The sequence below is a fragment of the Mobula birostris genome, chromosome 21 (assembly GCF_030028105.1).
Source record: "Mobula birostris isolate sMobBir1 chromosome 21, sMobBir1.hap1, whole genome shotgun sequence".
Lineage (NCBI taxonomy): Eukaryota > Metazoa > Chordata > Chondrichthyes > Myliobatiformes > Myliobatidae > Mobula > Mobula birostris.
Window position 1 is genome coordinate 38739008 of NC_092390.1, and position 23249 is coordinate 38762256.

Genomic DNA, 23249 nt, shown 5'->3' on the forward strand with positions numbered 1-23249 from the left:
AGATACCTTAATCAAGGCCCTCTTGGTGAGTTTCTGATTCACTTCGGGTTTATTCAAGATGTTCTTTGCACGATAGGCATAATCCAGAGTGCTCATGGTTTCCTGTTGTTAGGGGACATTGAACTGGATTAATTAACTCCAAGCAAATGTGGCAGCTCTACTTCAATGAACAATCAAATAACCGTTTCATAAATAGGCTTTCAAAACTATTTTGAATGGCAAACAAGAAAGAACAACAGAACTGCCATTTTGATCTCTCTAGATTAACAGCAACTTGCTGGCCTCAAGTTAGATCATACTGACTTCAAGATTCACGGAAGCAGGGGAAATGGTGGCAATAATTGAGGTTTTAGTCCGTCCTCCAAGAGAGTCCTGAAGAATCCTGGTAAGTTTTGATTCTCTACAAATGTACAGAGAAAAAAAAAACATCATGAGCAGGTTCACAAATAATATGATCCATAAGTAGATTTTTAAAAAAAAAATGTTGAAGATATATACCTGTATGGTATATGAGGGGCTCTCTCAACTAATGCTGTGATTACTCTTCCCAGAGTAAGCAATGACTGATTTATATTGCCAGCTTCACGAGCTCGTTTATCCACAGCTCCAGAACGGCCAATATTTTCGCTCCCAGCAAGATCCACCTTTAGGGGTTCAGAAAATAATTGGGTGCAATTAAAACCACGTCTATTTGCACTAACTATAATTGAACAGAAGATTCTGAGCCACCAATTATCCCCTCTTACCTAGGTGGAGCATATCTTACGGTATCTTAAGGAACAATGTTTTCAGCTACCTCAAATCCTTCTGAACATTTGTTTTAATATAGCAAACCAAACATAAAACAACACAAATTTGTCAAGATTACTCAGTTAGAGATATCCTGCAATCCAGTTCACAAAGTGTTTTGTTTCAAAACAAATTTTTGATCATCTTTATAGTTTAAAAAAAATTCCATTAGTAGCTTTCAGCAATTCACCTAATTTTTAAAAAAATATACAAATGAAAGCTGCAAAGAGTATTGTAGGTTATTTGATCCAAGTAGTTATCATAAAACCATAAGATATAGGAGCAGAATTTGGCCCATTGAGTCTACTCCACCTTTCATCATAGCTGATCCAATTTCCCCCAGTCCCAGTCTTCCGTCTTCTCCCGGTATTTTTTCATGCCCTGACTGATCAAGACTCTATCAACCTTTGTCTTAAATATACCCAATGACGTGGCTTCCACAGCCACCTGTGGCAACAAATTCCAACATTCACCACCCTCTGGCTGAAGAAATTCCTCATCTCCGTTCTGAAGGAACCAAATTTAATTCAGAATGGCAGATACATACTCCTCTCAGAGTCACAAAATGTTGATCAAATTTAAAATTGCTACTATCATGCACTCCCTACTTTAGAATTTTTAACACAAATACATACTGACCCATTGGTGATCAAAAAAAAAATTTGGCAAGAATCAGGGATAAAACTGAAGGAAGAGAGCATGAAAACGACCTTTAATTTATAAAGCACAAAGAGGATAATAGTTCTCAGTATAGAACAGTAGACCACAGGATCAGGCCCTTCAGCTCATGAACATTGCCAAACTAAACCAAGTGCCTTCTCTTACACGTGATCTGTATCCCTCTATATTCATGGGTTTATGGAACAGCCGTTGAACACAGCTATTGCATCTCTTCCACCACTACCCCAGGTGTCTGGATCACTCTGGAGTTATGACATGATGGACAGCATAGCAACTGATTAACTAAAAGAACCAGTCTGCAGGAAATAAAACTTGTACACACTACAATGGGACATGTTGATTCTATCCCATTGAAAGTACAGAGGGGGAGACAACAGATGAACAATCCTACTATTTAACACATTGTTAAAGATGTATCCTTGCATAGTGCAGGACAGATGTGTGTGTCTCTTAACTTTCTGGATAGTTGCCTCTCAACACTGTAACAGAAAGGGTGTATTTTGTGTCTAGCTTTTCAATATTCTAAGGGGTTCTGCTAGCTGGGACGAGCTACTGCTGTAGTTAAGTAATTCTGTAAATTTACCTGACTATATTCAAAATGTTAAAATGGGTGATTGAAACCATTGCTCATAGTTAATTGCTCATTGTTATCTTTGAGATGAAGTGCTTTAAAACATTGCATCAGGAGAGCAAGAGTGTCTTGGGCTCTCTCTCCTGTAGATTCACTGTGTGAATAAAGATTTTTATATTTCCCAGTTACAACTTCCATGCAACTCAGTTCTAGTTAGTCACAGCATCAGGTACCTACAAACCTCTAAGTAAAAAAAAACTTGCCCACACAACTCCTTTAAACTTACCCCTCCTTTTTCAAAAAATGCATGCCCTCAAGTGCTTGCCATTTAAAAACAAAAAGGTCTTCCTCTGAACAGGTTGCTTTATGGGGTTTTCTTTCCCAAGGGTTTGATCTGCTATGGTTTATACGAAGTCAACACAGAGATAAAATTTGCAGCTCCAACACCAGATGGAGGTCTAAATCAGATGTTTCATTTTGTATTTAAGACAAATTTACATAAAATGATACTTACCAAGTTCAGTTTTCCGATCTTTACGAGCTCTTCCCCATCAAGGGTAGTCTCCTTCATATGTATTGTAACAGAAAAGACTGAATGTGAACGACTGGGAAAGAAATGTACAAGACATTAAAAGTCTTTTAGTCTCTAATACCTCGTCCTTCAGATTAGTTTTCAGCAAGTACCCATAATGTTCATTACTTTGAAATTCAACTGAAAAGGTGATCTCCATTTAGAAATATAGAAAATCTACAGCTCAATACAGGCCCTTCGGCCCACAAAGTTGTGCTGAACATGTTCCTACCTTAGAAATTACTACGTTTACCTCTAGCCCTCTATTTTTCTAAGCTCCATATACCTATCCAAAAGTCTCTGAAAAGACCCTATGGTATCCGCCTCCACCACTGTTGCCGGCAGCCCATTCCACGTACTCACTACTCTCAGCATAAAAAAAAACTTATCCCTGACATCTCCTCTGTACCTACTCCCCAGCACCTTAAACCTGTGTCCTCTTGTGGCAACCATTTCAGCCCTGGGAAAATGCCTCTGACTATCCACACGATCAATGCCTCTCATCATCTTATACACCTCTATCAGGTCACCTCTCATCCTCCGTCGCTCCAAGAAGAAAAGGCCGAGTTCACTCAACCTATTCTCATAAGGCATGTTCCCCAATCCAGGCAACATCCTTGTAAATCTCCTCTGCACCCTTTCGATGACATCCATATCCTTCCTGTAGTGAGGTGACCAGAACTGAGCACAGTACTCCAAGTGGGGTCTGACCAGCGTCCTATATAGCTGCAACATTACCTTTCGGCTCCTAAATTCAATTCCACGATTGATGAAGGCCAATACACTGTATGCCTTCTTAACCACAGAGTCAACCTGCGCAGCTGCTTTGAGCATCCTATGGACTCGGACCCCAAGATCCCTCTGATCCTCCACACTGCCAAGAGTCTTACCATTAATACTATATTCTGCCATCATATTTGACCTAACAAAATTAACCACTTCACACTCGTGTGGGTTGAACTTCATCTGCCACTTCTCAGCCCAGTTTTGCATCCTATCAATGTCCCGCTGTAACCTCTGACAGCCCTCCACACTATCCACAACACCTCCAACCTTTGTGTCATCAGCAAATTTACTAACCCATCCCTCCACTTCCTCATCCAGATCATTTACAAAAATCACAAAGAGTAAGGGTCCCAGAACAGATTCCTGAGGCACACCACTGGTGACCGACCTCCATGCAGAATATGACCCCTCTGCAACCACTCTTTGCCTTCTATGGGCAAAAGTCAGTTCTGGATTCACAAAGCAAGGTCCCCTTGGATCCCATGCCTCCTTACTTTCTCAATAAGCCTTGCATGGGGTTCCTTATCAAATGCCTTGCAGAAATCCATATATACTACATCTACTACTCTACCTTCATCAATGTGTTTAGTCACATCCTCAAAGAATTCAATCAGGATCGTAAGGCACAACTTGCCTTTGACAAAGCTATGCTGACTATTCCTAATTATATTATTCCTCTCCAAATGTTCATAAATCCTGCATCTCAGGATCTTCTCCATCAACTTACCAACCACTGAAGTAAGACTCACTGGTCTATAGTTTCCTGGGCTATCTCTACTCCCTTTCTTGAATAAAGGAACAACATCCGCAACCCTTCAATCCTCCGGAACCACTCCCATCTCCATTGTTGATGCAAAGATCATCGCCAGAGGCTCAGCAATCTCCTCCCTCACCTCCCACAGTAGCCTGGGGTACATCTCATCCGGTCCCGGCAACTTATCCAACTTGATGCTTTCCAAACGCTCCAGCACATCCTCTTTCTTAATATCTATATGCTCAAGCTTTTCAGTCTGTTGCAAGTCATCACTACAATCACCAAGTGAATTTCCATAGTGAATACTGAAGTATTCATTAAGTACCTCTGCTATTTCCTCCAGTTCCCTACATACTTTCCCACTGTCACACTTGTTAGATCCTATTCTTTCACGTCTTACCCTCTTGCTCTTCACATACTTGTAGAATGCCTTGGGGTTTTTCCTTAATCCTGCCCGCCAAGGCCTTCTCATGGCCTCTCCTGGCTCTCCTAATTTCCTTCTTAAGCTCCTTCCTATTAGCCTTATAATCTTCTAGATCTCTAACATTACCTAGCTCTCTGAACCTTTTGTAAGCTTTTCTTTTCTTCTTGACTAGATTTATTACAGCCTTTGTACACCACGGTTCCCGTACCCTACCATAACTTCCCTGTTTCATTGGAACGTACCTATGCAAAACTCCACACAAATATCCCCTGAACATTTGCCACATTTCTTCTGTACTTTTCCCTGAGAACATCTGTTTCCAATTTAAGCTTCCACTTTCCTGCCTGATAGCCTCATAATTCCCCTTACTCCAATTAAACACTTTTCTAACTTGTCTGTTCCTATCTCTCTCCAATGCTACTGTAAAGGAGTTAGAATTATGATCACTATCTCCAAAATGCTCTCCCACTGAGAGATCTGACACCTGACTGACCAGGTTCATTTCCCAATATCAAATCAAGTACAGACTCTCCTCTTGTAGGCTTATCTACATATTATGTCAAGAAACCTTCCTGAACATACCTAATAAATTCCACCCCATCTAAACCCCTTGCTCTAGGGAGATGCCAATCGATATGTGGGAAATTAAAATCTCCCATCACGTCAACTCTGTTATTATTACACCTTTCCAGGATCTGTTTCCCTATCTGCTTCTTGATATCCCTGTTACTATTGGGCGGCCTATAAAAAACACCCAGTAAAGTTATTGACCCCTTCCTGTTCCCAACCTCCACCCAGAGACTCTGTAGACAATCCCTCCATGGCATCCACCTTTTCTGCAGCCGTGACACTATCTCTGATCAACAGTGCCACGCCCCCACCTCTTTTGCCTCCCTCCCTGTCCTTTCTGAGGTATCTAAAACCCAGCACTTGAAGTAACCATTCTTGTCCCTGAGCCATCCAAGTCTCTGTAATGGCCACCACATCATATCTCCAAGTACTGATCCACGCTCTAAGCTCATCTGCTTTGTTCACAATACTCCTTGCGTTAAAATAGACGCATCTCAAACCTTCAGTCTGATCGTGTTCCTTCTCTATCACCTGCCTATCCTCCCTCTCGCACTGTCTACAAGCCTTCTTTATTTGTGAGCCAACCTCCTCTTCCCCAGTCTCTTCAGTTCGGTTCCACCCCAAACAATTCTAGTTTAAACTCTCCCCAGGAGCCTTAGCAAACCTCCCCGCCACGATATTTGTCACCCTGGGATTCAAGTGCAACCGTCTTTTTTGTACAGGTTACACCTGCCCCAAAAGAGGTCCCAATGATCCAGAATTCTGAATCCCTGCCCCCTGCTCCAATCCCTCAGCCACGCATTTATCCTCCACCTCATTCTTAGATTAGACTTGATTATACAACCATATAACAACTACAACACGGAAACAGGCCACCTCGGCACTTCTAGTCCGTGCCACACTCTTACTCTCACCTAGTCCCACCAACCTGCACTCAGTCCTCGTTTATTGTCATTTAGAAATTCATGCATTAAAAAAATGATACAATGTTCCTCCAGAATGATATCACAAGAAACACAGGACAAACCAAGACTAAAACAGACAAAACCACATAATTATAACATATAGTTACAACAGTGCAAATCAATACCGTACTTTGATAAAGAGCAGACCATGGGCACGGTAAAAAAAAAGTCTGAAAGTCCCGATAGCCTGATCATCTCACGCAGACGGTAGAAGGGAGAAACTCTCCCTGCCATGAACCTCCAAGCGCCGCAAACTTGCCGATGCAGCACCATTGGAAGCACCCAACCGCAGCGGACTCTGAGTCCGTCCGAAAACTTTGAGTCTCTGACACAGCCTCTCCAAGCATCATCCTCTGCCGAACACTTCGACCCTGCCCCGGCCGCCGAGCAACAAGCAAAGCCGAGGACTCGGGGCCTTCCCCTCCAGAGATTGCGGACCACACAGTAGCAGCAGCAGCGAAGCAAGCATTTCACCAGATGTTCCTCCGTGCTCTGATATCCATCTCCATCAAATCAGGATTGTGCACAGCACCCTACTTAACAAAACAGACATCACCCCCGGAGTGGCCGCTGCGAGCTGCGTCGTGCCGCCATCTTCTCCTCTCCTCTCATTCTATTCCTAGTCTCACTGTCGCGTGGGACAGTGTTCTGTTTATTCTGTTTGTTAATAATACTTAAAATTTGTTTGAGAATATTAAAAAATGGTTTAATGGCACAGGAGACAAATATTGTAGAAATAGTGCTGAAAGGAGGACTCCAAATGCTTAAGTGTCACGATTCAGTAACATTAACCACAGCTACCTAGAACAAAATTGTTAAAATGCCAGGCTCTATTTTATTAATGAATACCAAAAGATATATTTACTGCAAAACCATATCCCTGAATATTTAACTTAATCTCTTGTGCACATAGCTTATTTTGGAAATAGTTTTTGGAAGTTTTCAACAAGAAACAGTTAGCCATACCTTGAGTATGCGTTCATCAAAGTTGCTGCAGTTGTCCGCTTTGCTGCTCCCCTCTCCAGAATCTGATAAACTTCATCTTTATTATGGACAGAAATTTCTTCAAGTCCTTTAATTATAACTCCTCTCTACAATGCAATGCAAAACAAAAAGAAAGAAAAACTGCATCTTAGAGTTCTTCAAGCCAGAGAGAGATCCTGCGGTAGCGTAGTGGTTAGATGATGCTATAACTGCTTGGTGCGGAGTTCGGAGTTCAAATCTGACTTCATCTGTGGGGCTGTACATTCCCCATCTGGAACATGTGAGTTTTCACCGGATGATCTGGTTTCCTCCCAGTCTAAAGTTGTACCGGTTAGTAGATTAATTGGTCATTGTATATTGTGCCGTGATTAGGCTAAGGTTAAATTGAGTGTTGCTCAAAGCTCAAGCAGCACAGGATTACAGCACTGTTTTACCAGTAATGTTACCTTATTACGAGGATCGTCAAACATTTGCAGCCTCTCACCAACATCAGCTGAGGGGCTCAGAAGGTCAAAGAGCTCCTCGTTATAGATTTCCAACAAAGAAACTTTCACAGAGAACTCAGCGCCTTGAGCTGCCAGTCTTTCAAAAATCTGATGCAGAGTACGTGGAATGATGCCTGCCAAAGGATCCTATGGAAGGCAAAAATCAATTCAAGTTTTTAAACAGCTGAGGATTAAAAGGAATGATTTTACATCACACCTTCCACAGCTTCAGGACCAACAGACTGCTATTACAGATATTTATTGTAAGCATTATTGAAATAAAGTCACTCTGAGCAGCCAAAATATTACCATACTGTGATCCCTTTTTCTCAGCCTGAAACATCAACTTTTTAATTCCACTTCATAGATGCTGCCTCGCCTGCTGAGTTCCTCCAGCACTTTGTATATAACTCTGGATTTTACTCTCATGTTTATGAAACAAGAAGCTACTGTCTGTGACCCAAAGGTGAATAATACTTATTATTCTGCCCCCTCATTAGCAACACTCAACTTTACTATTCATTTGATATCACTTTTTTATGAAGTCTCAGTACATATTATTTAAATTACTGGACCACATGGATAAGCAAATTAGCCATTCTCTGCTATGGAAAAAAAATGAAATTCCCTCAACAGATCTCACACCCTAAAGAAATCAATTGCACACACGTCATGGAGAAAGATTAAACGTTCCTTTGCCACCATTTTTTTTTAAAAAGGGGAGCGATCTTACCAGTTGACAAATGTCACCCCTTTGCTTTGTTATCAATTAATAAATTGGCAGGATATAATTTAATCCTTATTACCAAGACAGGTCAGATATGATTTATTCAGGTCTATCCAACCCATATCACAGGGAAAAGTGAACCTTTTGGAAAAGCCACAGAATGTTCTCAGCTCCCATACATTGAAATTTGTTCAAAAGTTAGTTCCTTTATTCCTCAAAATGCAGTTTTCACGATTTATCACTTCTACTCTGCACTTGAATAGCTTCCATGCTATTTGACCATCTGACATTTTGTTAGCATAACTTAGCTTCACAGTACATCTCGAAAGTATATCAATTGGTTGTAAAGTGCTCGGGTAGACCAAATTTATGAAAAGTGCAAACTCTTGCCCTTGTGCACAACTTCATACATAACTCCACTCAATTAATTCACTTAGACGTTTGTAAACTCTGAATTCATTAATAATTTTTTTTTGCTCCAATGGGCTGACAAGTAGTGTATAATTAAAAATAAACCAAATTAATTAACTTTCTATTAACCATGTTGTTCGTGTGTAGTCAGTTTTAAATGGATGCAATGGAAACACAAATTCCCTCAATTACATAATACGCAACTAAGCAGACACAAAGAAAGGACTACCTTACAAAAATCATAATTAACTACATCATTTCAAGCTCAGTTCTTCTACAGTTGGAAGTGATAGAGGAATAAATACAAGACTGTCACTTACTTCTTCCCAGGTGAATTGTTCACTTTGCGACCTTTCGCCTTCCATTGTAAAGGTCTTCCCAGTACCAGTTTGGCCGTATCTAATTCAAAATGGAGAAATTTAAGCAGCCCAATGAACAGTTCATTTGACACAAACTTAAACAGCAACTACAGAATTTAAAGAATGGACTTTTACGGCTCATAGAAGTCCCGCATGAGATCCTTGATGTACTGACTTCTGTTCTAATATTTGTATATCTGTGCACAGTAATGCTGCTGTGACACTGTATTTTCCTTTGTGATCAATAAAGTATCTATCTATTGCAGCAGCAGCTGAAAAACTACAAATGGACCCCAAATCCCATTCACCCTGTCTCCCCTTTCACCTTTCCATTACCTTCTCTGCCAATCAAGTGCATGGTTAGTAAGGATTGATTCCAACTGGAAAAAGAGCACTTGCAAACTTTTAGCCTGGATCAAGGCCAGCAGTTACACCCTCAATGCAATAAAGAAAAATGCAGCTGAAAACTGAATTGTTAAGCAATTCAGTTCATCTGTTTTGTGATTGGCTTTGGAAAGAAAAGACGCGAGATATCATTGGTCATTTTTCTGATGATCTCTCACTTTTAGGATTAAGCTGAACAAAATTGCTTCTTCCTCGATATTTATTTTAGTCCGTTGGCAACGTACCAGATAGGAGCCTGTCTGATTAATCTTTTTTCTCCTGCTAATCTCTTGAGGGACAATTGTGAGATTTAAGAATGCGTAAGGACACTCAGTGAAAAACTTGAATTATTTCAATTTGGATGCATGTAGATGAGCAAAACAGACTATGCTCTATCCTCACCCCACCATATTGATGCAATCACAACATCAGGAGTTTGAGATAATTTGGCATGTCACCAAAGACTCCAGCAAATTTCTATAGCTATACTGTGGAGAGGATTCTGACTCGTTGCAGCAATCTCCGGTAAGGAGGTGCTAATGCACACGATCATGAGAGACTTCAGAGAGATGTAGACCCAGCCATCTTCATCATGGGAACAAGCCTCCCCACCATTGAGGACATCTTTAAAAGGTAGTGCCTCAAAAAGGTGGCATAGGTCATTCTGCTTCTATGTCTTACAGTCTTATTAAGAACCACCACAACCCAGAGCATGCCCTCTTATTACTACCATCAGGGAGGTGGTACAGAAGCCTAAAGACTCACAGCCACAGGTTTTAAGAATATTCCCCTCACACTATCGAGCTATTCCTCTTTTGCACTATTTATATTTTTACTGTAACTTGGAAGTAATTTGTTATGCTTGCACTGCACTACTACATCGACTCAGGCCTAGGGGGCCGGTGTCGGGCATGATGACGAACTCTTCACTTCTCCCCCTCCCTCATCAGTGTGTTCAGTTCATCTACATTAGCCGCGCCACTGTCTTCTAGGAGGGTGTTGACCATAGTCTTGGGAGGGCACCCAGGGTTCATCCTCCCATGCTTGGGCTCCCATATGACGACTAGGCTGGCAGATAGCTCGGGGTGGTGTAGACAGTGCCCCGCTAGTTGCAGTCTTCTCGCCTCGACATAGCCCTCCATACCAGCGCCTTCCATTTCTTTATGTCCTTCTCCGAACTCATCATTCTTGACCTGAGGTGCTTGCAGTCAAAGACTTTCTAAATGGTATCATTCTTTATGGTCTTAAGGGTACCTTTGTCGCAGTTGAACGCCATGTACTCCGTCTTTTTAGCGTTTAGGTGAAGCCCAACTTTATTCCATTCAGCTTCCACTTTTGTCAGTAGCTGCTGTGCTTCCTCCATCTGGTCAGAGAGCAGGACTATATCATCTGCAAAATCGAGATCTGTGAGCGTAACTGGTCTGACCCTTTTGGTTCGTCCTGGTTTTATGGTAAAACCAAGCTTGTCATGATCTTTGGTAGCTTGACGCAGAGCGTAATCAAGGACGATTATAAAGATGTAGGGTGCCAGAGTGTCTCCTTGCAGCACACCAGCTAGGAGCTCGAACACTGCTGTTTCTCCGTCTGGTGATACAACTTTCGGCATGGTTTTGGTATAGCTGGACTCTATTGCTCTCAGTAGACGGTCTGGCACTCCGTAAGCTTTCAGGATCTTCAGCATTTTACCTCGGTGAATGGAGTCAAAAGCTTTGTGAAAATCGATGAAAGTAAGCACGGGTGGTAGGTTGTTCTTCTTGACTTCCTCAATGATTCTACGGAGAGCAAGTATTTGCATTACTGTTGTGCACTTCTGCCGAAAATCATTCTGATTGAATCTTAGCTCAAGGTCAATCGCGGTGCAAATCCTGTTCAAGATCATCCAATTGTATAGCTTTGCTAAGATGCAGGTCAAGCGGATACCGTGGTAGTTATCTGTCTTCGTGAGGGATCCAGACTTGGGGACTGGGATAATGTTTGAGAGTGACCACTGTTCTGGTTTGTCGCCTTTCATCAGTGCCGTATTACATATGTCCAGCAAGACGTCGTCCAGGTCGCAGTTCTTCAGGGCGTCTGGTGGTATCCCATCTGGTCCAGCACTCCTGCCCTGTTTGAGTGCATATTTGGCCTTCTTCAGTTCCTCAATGGTAAATGGGCCGTCATCGATGTCGACTTGCGTTAGTACCGTGGGTATGTTCGTAGACATACAAAAACAGAACCTCCACCTACAGGAAACAGCTCGACTACATCCTCGTAAGAACAAAATGGCGTAATTGTGTGATCAACACAGAAGCCTACAGCACCTTCAACTCAGTCAGTTCTGACCACAGAGTAGTGTCAATGCAAGGGAGACTGAGCCTGCGGCAACTAAAGCCACAGGTCCCTAAGGGAAGATAGACTGGAAGGGTTTCTCCTTACAACCTATTCTTCAAGCCCAGTACATAGTGGAGGTGAGAAATCGCTTTGGCCCACTAGAAAGGGAGGAGGAAGAGACTGCCACCCTCCGCTATCAACGGCTCATAGACATACACACAGATGCAACAAAGAGTTTGCCTACTGTGAAGCGAATCAAGAAGAGCCGGATCTCGAAACATCCCAATGTCGTCGCAGCAAGAAGTGTGGTCAATGCTTGTCATGCCAAACTTAGAAGGAGCGAAACGGAAGAGCTAAGAGACAAGTTCAAGACAGCAAAGAGGAATCCCTTTGCCGCCTACGACTGACTGAAGGAAGAGGAACTAGCTGAGAGGATTAGAGAGGTAGAGGTTGCTAATGCAGGCAAGCAGCATGGAGAAGCATGGAGCCTAGTCAACGAGATCAGCAGACGGAAGAGGTCCCCATCAGGTCAAATAAATGGTAAAACAGCAGAGGACCATGTCCAGACATGGTTTACCCACTTTAAGAACCTGTTGGGAAGCCCTCCAATGGTCATGGAAGAAGGAGGACATACCTACGATACTAATGCACTGCACTGCTGCCACAAAACAACAAATCTCCTGACTAACGTCAGCAATAATAAAACTGAATCTGACTGTGGGACGACAGATTGATTGAAAATAAAGAATCCCAGTTTTTAAAAAGATAAAAAGCCCACATCTGAAGCAGGGAAATCTTATTTAACCATTTCTAGATGATGGAAAATTTGTCAACTTACGCAAAAATAGTACAGTTGTACCCCATGATTACTTCATCCAGGATGGGGTACACCACACTTTTGTAGACATCAATTTGCTTTGCTGTGGGTCCAAACACCTGAATTAAAACAAAGTATATTCAGGACTCACTTTGACATTTCTTTGATTTCTGTACGAGGCAAAAATGAAGGTTCATACCATGTCAAATGTGTATCTTTTGGCACTCTTTTCAATTCCCAGTGCAAAGTTGCGCACTGCAACTTCTTTTCTGGTTGGGTCACAGTCAACCACGTTGGAGGCATTTGACTTGCGTTCTGATAAACTGAGCGGCCTGTGAAGAGCAGAATGTGTTGAATAACATCTTAGTGTTTGCATAAGAAATACATACATCTTTTACAAAAAAAAAGCTGTGTTCATTTCCTGTCAGAGCTGTCTAGACTTGTGGACAGAAGCCCAGTCACACCACAACAGAACATTGTGAAATGGATATTAAACAGAGACTGCTGAAAAAACCATAATCGAATACCCACGACCTTCTCCAGTTATCCACTAAGGAAAACAAATGTACTCTAATTCTATGCTCACAATAGAATTAGAATTTAGGATTTTTAAACTTGGCTTTGGAAAGCAGAAGTAAAAAGGAAGTGGAAAAACATAGATTAAGGTTGGAAAAATACTATGCTCCAAGAAGTGTATGGTAAAATATTTTATGTGGATAAACCACATATTACACCCAAAACCATTCAATTTTGCAAATTAATAGAAACATGGATTTCCTTTTTAAGGAAAAAGACAGCTGTGGCAATATGCCCCTACTACCCATAAAAATCCAAACTTATCTGCACATTGATTTGTACATGATGATATAGTCAAAAGAATACCACTCTAAAGGTTACATATCAGAGGTTGCAAATAGACAACCTTTAAGCAAAACTCAATTAAGATTTCCATCTCCAAATGAAGATTTCTCTTCTCTCTCCTAAAAAAAATTGTCATGGAATTTTCAATTTATAATGATTTTAAATGTGTTACCCCTAGCACTAGGTTAAGTAGATGGGTAAAATTGACTTTACAAAATGTGGCTTCATAGACTTTGGTCTCCACTGGTGTCCTGAGCAGAGGTAGAAACAGAATATTGTTGATAGTTGATATTTAATAGTTATTTTTATCAGAAGGGGTCGTGCAATGAGGTAGCAAAATATAGACTGGAGACCCACATAAAGAACAATTCAGCACTTCCTGTCCATATGGAAATACCACAAATTCACTTTAAGTTGTAAATCCATTATGTCTTTCTTAGAAGTCCTAAATATAAAACTTTCTATAACCCATCAGGAAGGTCTCAAATCTCTCGGCTTCTTTTTGGATTCCAGACCTAACCAGTTCCCCTCTACCACCACTCTGCTCCATCTAGTGGAGTTAGTCCTTACTCTTAATAATTTCTCCTTTGGGTCCTCCCACTTCCTCGAAACTAAGGTGTAGCCATGGGCACCCGTATGGGTCCTAGCTATGCCTGCCTTTTTGTTGGTTTTGTGCAACAATCTATGTTCCAAACCTATTCTGGTATCTGTCCCCCACTTTTCCTGCGCTACATCGATGACTGCATCGGCGCTGCTTCCTGCACACATGCTGAGCTCACTGACTTCATTAACTTTGCCTCCAACTTTCACCCTGCTGTCAAGTTTACCTGGTCCATTTCAGACACCTCCCTCTCCTTTCTAGATCTTTCTGTCTCTATCTCTGGAGACAGCTTATCTACTGATGTCTACTATAAGCCTACTGACTTTCCCAGCTATCTGGACTATTCCTCTTCTCACCCTGTCTCTTGCAAAAATGCCATCCCCTTCTTGCATTCCTCCGTCTCCGCCGCATCTGCTCTCAGGATGAGGCTTTTCATTCCAGGATGAAGGAGATGTCGTCCTCTTTTTTTTTTTTAAGAAGAAAGGGGCTTCCCTTCCTCCACCATCAACTCTGCTCTCAAACGCATCTCCCCCATTTCACGCACATCTGCTCTCACAAATATCCTCCCACCACCCCACTAGGAATACGGTTCCCATTGTCCTCACCTACACCCCACCAGCCTCCAGGTCCGACATATAATTCTCCATAACTTCCACCACCTCTAACGGGATCCCACCACTAAGCACATCTTTCCCTCCCTCCCTCCCTCTCACTGCTTTCCGCAGGGATCGCTCCCTACGCGACTCCCTTGTCCATTCGTCCCCCCAATCCCTCCCCACCGATCTCCCTCCCGGCACTTATCCTTGTAAGCGGAACAAGTGCTACACATGCCCTCACACTTCCTCCCTCACTACCATTCAGGGCCCCAGACAGTCCTTCCAGGTGAGGCGACACTTCACCTGTGAGTCGGCTGGGGTGATATACTGCGTCCGGTGCTCCTGATGCGGCCTTCTATATACTGGCGAGACTCGACGCAGACTGGGAGATCGTTTCGCTGAACACCTACGCTCTGCCTGCCAGAGGCCACACATTTTAATTCCACGTCCCATTCTGCTATGTCTATCCACGGCCTCCTCTACTGTAAAGATGAAGCCACACTCAGGTTGGAGGAACAACACCTTATATTCTGTCTGGGTAGCCTCCAACATGATGGCACGAACATTGACTTCTCAAACTTCCGCTAATGCCCCACCTCCCCCTCGTACCCCATCTGTTATTTATTTATATACACACATTCTTTTTCTCTCTCTCCTTTTTCTCCCTCTGTCCCTCTCACTATACCCCTTGCCCATCCTCTGGGTTTTCCCCCCCTCCCCCTTTTCTTTCTCCCTAGGCCTCCTGTCCCATGATCCTCTCATATCCCTTTTGCCCATCAACTGTCCAGCTCTTGGCTCCATCCCTCCCCCTCCTGTCTTCTCCTATCATTTCGAATCTCCCCCTCCCCCTTTCATATCTCTTAATAACTCTTCCTTCAGTTAGTCCTGACGAAGGATCTCAGCCCGAAACATCGACTGTACCTCTTCCTAGAGATGCTGCCTGGCCTGCTGCGTTCACCAGCAACTTTTATGTGTGTTGCTTGAAATTCCAGCATCTGCAGATTTTCTCGTCAACTTTTTTTCGCTTTTTTGCTCTCAAAACATCCTGCTTCAAAGCTATTATTCCCATCTTCCCTTCAATCTCCACACAATTTCCCTCATTCCGAGCTCTTCGTAAGATCAGAACAATTAAAAAAGAACAGGAGCAGGCCAAATGATCCCGAGACCACTCTAGTACTGAACTCCTGGCTAGTCTGAAACCTGGCATCAATTGTTGAACTTGCAACCAGACCCTGCCAAACCGGCTGTAGAACACAGTCAAACACTGCAAATTAGGTATCACCATTTGCAGCAATTAATGAACACAATTAAAATTTGTTACCCTCATGATCCGCAGACACACAGCCCAAGTCTTACCTGCATCGTACAACCACTTGTATATTCTTGGCTTTTTCTTCTTTTTTAGCCGAAGAGATTAGGGATGACATTTTGGTTTTGGTTTACAACAGCACCTGTTGAAGAGAGAAATTCATTAGAACCTATTCCCAAGTACTCACATTTCACCAATTCATATGATTTGGCAATGTTCCAAAAATTGGTCAATCCCCAAGCAGGCATTTTTAAATTGCAAACTAGATGTCTCTAAGTGAGTTACGATATTTTTGATACAATTCTCTTGTATTTAAAGTGATGGAACTGAAATGAGATTTTTAATCTGATGAGGAACAGAAATCACAATCAAAAATGAAGGTAATTAGCTTGGGCTACTTTGAGGAAAACCTTTCCACAGAAATCACAGTGGAAATCCAGAAATCATTCTATAAGACCATTAGGGAATTAGGCCATTTGACCATCAAGTGTGCTCCGCCATTTCATCATGGCTGATCCAATTTTCCTCTCAGCTCCAATCTTTTGCCTTCTCCCCGTAACCCTTTATGCCCTGACTAATCAAGAATCTATCACCCTCTGCCTTTAAAATACCACAGCCACCTATGGCAATGAATTCCACAGATTCACCAAGTCTATGGCTAAGGAAATTCGTTATCTCCTTCCTAAATGGATGTCCCTCTATTCTGAGACTGCCCTCTCAGGCCCTAGACTTCCCCATCATAGGAAACATCCTCTCCACATCCACTCCATTGAGGCCTTTCAACAATCGATAAATTTCAATGAGATCTCCCGCCCATTCTTTTGAAGTCCAAAGTCCAGTGAGTACAGACCCAATCGGTCCTCATATGACAACCCATTCAATCTCAGAATTATTTTTGGGTACCTCCTCTGAACCCTCTCCAATGGCAGCACATCCTTTCTTAGTTAAGGGCTCAAAACTACTCACAGTGCTCAAAATAAATGCTCACATTGCATTTGCCTTCCTCACCACAGGCTCAACCTGCAAGTTACCCTCTTTAGGGAACCCTGCTCAAGTACCTTTGCACCTCAGATTTTTGAATTTTCTGTCCGCTTAGAAAATAGGCTATACTTTTAATTTTTTTACCGAAGTGCACGATCATACACTTCCCGACACTGTATTCCATCTGCCACTCCTTGCCCATTCTCCTAATGTTATCAGTTCTTCTGCAGCCTCCCTGCTTCCTCAAAACTACCTGCCCCTCCGCCCATCTTCGTATCATCTGCAAACTTGGCCACAAAGTCATCAATTACATCATCCAAATCATTGACATATAATGAAAAAAGAAGCGGTCCCAACACAGACTCCTGTGGAACATCACTAGTCACCGGCAACCAACTAGAAAAGTCTTCATTTATTCCCACTCTTTGCCTCCTGCCAGTCAGCCAATGCTCTACTCATGCTAGTATCTTTCCTGTAATACCATGGGCTCTTCTTAAGCAGCTTCATTTGTGGTACTTTGTCAAACAAAAGTGTGGCGTATTTTATATTTAAGTAATTAATGTTTGAATAATTATTTAAATAATTCATTACGGGTTATATCCACAAGTACGTGATTTGCATACATTAACACACTACCATGTGCTATGTGCGTGCCTCATTTAAAGTAAATATGAATGAGGCACGTACATATCACATGGTAGCATGTTAATGTATGCAAATCATGTACTTGTGGATATAACCTGCAATGAGTTATTTAACCCGCATTTCAGACTCCTGGGTCTTCCTTTGAATTAGTTTAATGTCTAAGCACAGGTCCAATGCCATATTCAAGTTTGGTGATGACACCACTGCTGTAGGTGGTGACGAATCAGCATTCAGGAGGGAAATTGAAAATCTGGCTAAGCGGTGCCATAACAACAATTTCTTACTCAATGTCAACAAGACCAAGGAGCTGATTATTGACTTCAGAAAAAGGAAACCAGTCCTCATCAGAGGTGGAAAGGGTCGGCAACTTTAAATTCCTCGGTGTTATTATTTCAGAGGGCCTGTCCTAGACCCAGTATGCAAGTGCAAACACAAAAAAAAAGCACACAGCGCCTCTCCATCATTAGGAGTTTGTGAAGATTTGGCATGACAGCTAAAACTTTTATAGGTACGTAGTGGAAAGTATACTGACTGCATCATAGCCTGGTATGGAAACACCAATGCCATTGAACAGAAAATCCTATAAAAACTAGTGGATATGGCCCAGACCATCAAGGGTAAAGCACTCACCACCATTGTGCACATTACATGAAACACTGTTGCAGGAAAGCGGTACCCACAGACTAGGCCATGCTCTTGCTGCTGCCATCAGGAGTGAGCTACAGGAGCCTCAGGACTCGCACCACCAGGTTCAGGTACGGTTATTACCCCTCAACCATCAGGCTCTTGAACCAGAGGGGATAACTTCACTCAACTTCACTGTTCCCACAACAAAGTGATTCACTTTTAAGGATTCTTCAACTCATGTTCTTGATATCTATTGCTTATTTGTTCTTATTAATATTGGTTTATTTTGTATTTGCAGTTTGTTGTCTTTTGCACACTGGTTGGGGCACCCCAGTTGGTGTGGTCTTTCATTGATTCTGTGATGGTTATTATTCCATGGATTTATTGAGTATGCCCGCAAGAAAATGAATCTCAGGGTTGTATGTGGTGACACATGTACTTTGATATCAACTTACTTTGAACTTTGGAAATACTTTTATCTGCAGATAAGAGTAGATATTAATTAAGACATCAATATGAGTGAATAGACAGAAAGGTTGCAACACACACAAAATGCTGGAGGAACTCAGCAGGCCAGGCAGCATCTATGGAAAAAGAGTACAGTCAATGTTTCGGGCCGAAACCCTTCGGCAGGACTGGAAAAAAAAGATGAGGTGTCAGAGTAAGAAATTGGGGAGGAAGAACTACAAGGTGATAGGAGAAACTGGGAGGGGGGGTGAAGGAGCTGGGAAGTTGATTGGTGAGAGAGATACAGGGCTGGAGAAGGGGAAATCTGACAGGAGGATAGACGGCCATGGAAGAAAGAAAGGGGATGCAGCACCAGGGGAGGGAAGGGGGGCATTACCAGAAGTTTGAGAAGTCAATGTTCATGCCATCAGGCTGGAGGCTACCCAGACAGAATATAAGGTGTTGTTCCTCCAACCTGAGTGTGGCCTCATCACGACAGTAGAGGAGGCCATGGACTGACATGTTGGAATGGGAATGGGAAGTGGAATTAAAAGTGGGTGGAGACTGGGAGATCTGCTTTTTCTGGCGGACAGAGCATAGGTGCTCAGCGAAGTGGGTCTCCCAGATACACAGGAGGCCACATCAGGAGCACCGGATACAGTAGATGACCCCACCAGACTCACAAGTGAGGTGTTGCCTCACCGGGAAGGGCTGTTTGAGGCCCTGAATGGTAGTGAGAGAGGTGGTGTAGGGTCAGGTGTAGCACTTGTTCTGCTTGGAAGGATAAGTGCCAGGAGGGAGATCAGTGGGGGAAGGACAAACACACAAGGGGGTCACATAGGGAGTGATACCTGCAGAAAGCAAAATGTGATGGGTGGGGGGGTGCAGGAAAGAGGGGAAGATGTGCTTTGTGTTGGGATCCCGCCAGAGATGGCAGAAGTTATGGAGAATTATGTGCTGGATGTGGAGGCTGGTGGGGTGGTAGGTGAGAACAAGAGGACCTATTCACGGTGGAGCGCTGTCACCCCATCTCCCCCACCCTAGGGCCAGAAGTGCCTATTCCATGCTGCATCTCAATCAATAACCAAACGTCTGCAAATGCTAAAAATCTGATGAAAACGGAAAAGGCAGTAAGTGTCCAACAAACCATGCTCAACCTCTGCTGTGAGGAAAAGTTAATGCTTCAGGATGACTTTCTTCAGAACAAGGCGGTGAGAATTAAAATACATCAACACAAGAGGCAGCAGATGCTGGAACCTGGAGCAACAAAAAATATCTGCTGGAGGAACTCGGAGTCAAGAAATTTAGGGAGGGAGCCGTCCATCTTCCAGTCAAAACCTTGCATCAGTTCGAAGTTGGAGTGTAAACCGGAAACGTCTCGCCCCCCCCGCACCCCGCCACCCGCCACCCCAAGAGCTGTTCAAGCAGCCAAATCCTTCCAGCAAGTTGTTTGCTGAGTTAGTAATGAATATGCAGAATTTCTGCGTGAGAGGAGCCGTGGAGAAAATAGACTTACGACTAGAAGGTTGATTTAAAGGATTGATGTACTTGTCAAAACGGGAACCAGGCGATCTAAATAAACCCTGTTTAGATTTTTTGATTAGTTTTAGATGTAGAGTTTATATCACGTGGGCACTCCGTAATAACTATACACCATTTAGGCAGAAACGGGCAAAGCATAAGCTAATTGAGTCGCAAGCTGCAAGGAAAGGGCATTTAACACCTCACTAAAGTGGAGTCTTTTTACTAAAATGAACTGTTACCATCATTGGGAAATAGTACAGTTATGAATGCCATATTTAAAACCCTCCGATTCCAATTGCAGATCCTTGTATTATCCTGACAGACCTTTTACACCACTGCAAAATCTACCTACTGATACAAGTTATAGCTCACAAATCTATAATATGGAACAAAGGCGGCGGCCATACAGTAGTAAGTAAGGTCTTACTTAACATTTGCTTTCTCGCCCAAAAACAAACAACCTGTACCTTTAAAAAGTTGAAGAAACCGGCACAATATTGTCACATTATCTTAACACGAGGAGAAGAGAAGGTCAGAGACGATCTTACAATATATGAAAATCACTCCGTTGGTCTCAGACTTTGTACAAGTTCCCCAAAATTTTAAACACAAAAAGGCGGTCACAAACTCGATATTTCTAGTCAGACCAAGAGGCTCCCTATCGGTTGCTTTAAACAAATAATCAGAGCTAAGCTTACCAAAACGAAAGTTACCAGATCTCTTGAAGAAAATGTGCGCTGAAATTAAATTCTCAGCAGCCAAGAATCCTCATGAAGTTTTTCCAACCTGTCGGTCATCCGATGCCAACCTTCTCCTCGCATTCAAAAATTGCGCTTCCGTAAGCTTTGTCCAATCAGAGCCTCGGCCTGAGTACTTCCTTTAGGAGCTCTGGGAAGTTTCGCTGTTGCAGCCAGGCAGAGAGAAGGACCGGGTCTTCTGGTAGCCATGTTGATAAGGGCGTATTTACCCGGAAGTTCCATGTAACAAAGTTCAAAGTAATTTTTTAACCGGAGTTCGTGTATGTTACCATATACAACCCTGAGATTAATTTTCGCATGAGCATACTCAATAAATCGAATAACCATAATAGAATCAATGCAAGACTGCACTAACAGGTGGACAACTAGTGTGCAAAAGACACAAACTGTGCGCATACAAAAAGAATAACAATATTAATTATTACAATAATTATTAATAATAAATAATTAAGAAGTAAATAACAAGAGCATGAGATGAAGCATGAAAGAAAACTATTTTTAAATGCCCACAACATACTAAAACACTAATGACTTACATTTGATGCCTGGCGATAGAGGAACAAATTGATTTCTATCCATTTGTACAGTCATGATTAGAGCATGACATTTGCAGCAGATAAATAAATACCATATATTTTAAACTTTATTGTGTGATTTGGTGACAAAATGTGGTTTTTGCTTAAAAGCTTCAAATGTAAGTAATAGATGGTTCTTGATTTGACATGGCATCAAAAGTTATGGGGAGAAGGCTGGGAAATGGGATTGAGGAGGAGGAAAAAAAGCATTAGCCATGATTAAATGGCAGAGCAGGCTCGATGGGCCAAATGGCCTAATTCTGCTCCTATGTCTTATGATCTTATGATCTTATGATCTTAAGCATCCTTGAAACTGAGTCCATAGCTTGTGGGAATATAGGGTAATGTAATTGGGAGAAATGTGCATAACTCACAATCACCAAATTGAGTTAGGGTTTCACTTTAAGAGGCTGGTCTGACATGAGGACATTGTTACATAAGGATCTTTAGCACACTTTTGTGTTTCAGGTTTTGGAGTTCAATAAAAATTGTTATGATTTTCATTAGACATAAATTGCCCCACTTGGTTTATTTGTGAAAACCTACAGGAACAGTTCAGCAATGGGGCAAGTGCAGTTGAGTGAAGTTATCTCTTCTGGTTCAAGGGCCTAAAGGTTGAGGGGTAAGAACTGTTCCTGAACCTGGTGGTGTAGGTCTTGAGGCTCCTGTACCCACTTCCTGATGGTAGGAGCAAGAAGAGAGCATGACCTAGTTGGTGGAAGTCCCCCTAGTGATAGATGCTGCTTTCCTGCAACAACATTTCATGTAAATGTGCTCATTGGTGGGGAAGGTGTCCCCGGACTGGGCTGTATCCACTACATTTTGTACAATTTTCCATCCAAGGGCATTGGTGTTTCCATACCAGGCAGTGATTCAACCAGTCAATGGTCACTCCATCGCATATCTATAGTTTGCCAAATACGTGTAAGAAATTACTGGCACTGCTGTGCTTTCTTTGTGATGGCAGTTATTTGCCGGACCCAGCACAGGTCCTCTGAAATGATAACACTGAGGAACTTAAAGTTGTTGACTCTCTCCACCTCTGATCCTCCAATGAGGACTGGCTCATGGACCTCTGGATTCCTCCCCCTCAAATCAATAATCAGCTCCTTGGTCTTGCTGAAGTTGATTGAGAGGTTGCCTTTGAGCCACCACTCAGCCAGATGTTCAATTGTTCTCCTAAATGCTGATTCATCACCCACCCTGATTCAGCCAGCAAACTGAAATATGAGCCCTCATGAAGGTCTCAGCCCCAAACATCGACGGTTTTCTCTTTTCCATAGATTCTGCCTGATCCGCTGAGTTCCTCTAGCATTTTGTGCATTTTGGTTTGGATATCCAGCATCCTCAGATTTGTTCGTGCTTGTTTAATATGACATTGGAGCTTATCCTTGCAGTCACCCATATAAAATGAATAGTGCAGGGTGCTGAGTGCACAGATTGTGGTGCGGTGCACCAGTGCCGATGGTGTTTGTGGAGATGTTGCTGCCAATCCAAATTGACTGGGGTTTGCAGGCAAGGACATAGAGGATCCAGTTGGACAAGGAGGTCTTGAGGCCTATGTCTTGGAGCTTATTGCTCGGTTTTGAGGGGACGATAGTATTGAATGACAAGCTGTAGTCAATGAGGAGCATCTTGATGGCTGCATCATCATGGGCCAGATGTTCCAAGGTTGTGTGAAGAGCCAATGAAATGGCAACTGCTGTCGACCTGTTGTGATGGTTGGCAAATTGGAGC

General features: G+C 42.6%; 1 protein-coding gene across 2 annotated transcripts in view; it reads right to left on the minus strand.

Annotated features, from left to right (window-relative positions):
• The window catches only part of kif11 (kinesin family member 11), a 44291-nt gene extending 23303 nt beyond the window's left edge, over nt 1–20988 (minus strand). Inside the window, exons 1-11 of one of the 2 annotated variants that reach the window (XM_072239338.1) lie at nt 20893–20988; nt 16003–16097; nt 12788–12920; nt 12610–12707; nt 9039–9117; nt 7542–7727; nt 7078–7202; nt 2556–2646; nt 499–644; nt 304–400; nt 7–102 (exon numbers count right to left, since the gene is read on the minus strand). In XM_072239338.1, the coding sequence (XP_072095439.1) occupies nt 7–102; nt 304–400; nt 499–644; nt 2556–2646; nt 7078–7202; nt 7542–7727; nt 9039–9117; nt 12610–12707; nt 12788–12920; nt 16003–16073 (1122 nt within the window). In that variant the 5' untranslated portion in view covers nt 16074–16097; nt 20893–20988. Of the gene's footprint in view, nt 1–6; nt 103–303; nt 401–498; nt 645–2555; nt 2647–7077; nt 7203–7541; nt 7728–9038; nt 9118–12609; nt 12708–12787; nt 12921–16002; nt 16098–20877 lie in introns of both variants that reach the window. The other variant, XM_072239337.1, reaches the window with a different exon arrangement.
• Between the last annotated feature and the right edge of the window lie 2261 nt (nt 20989–23249).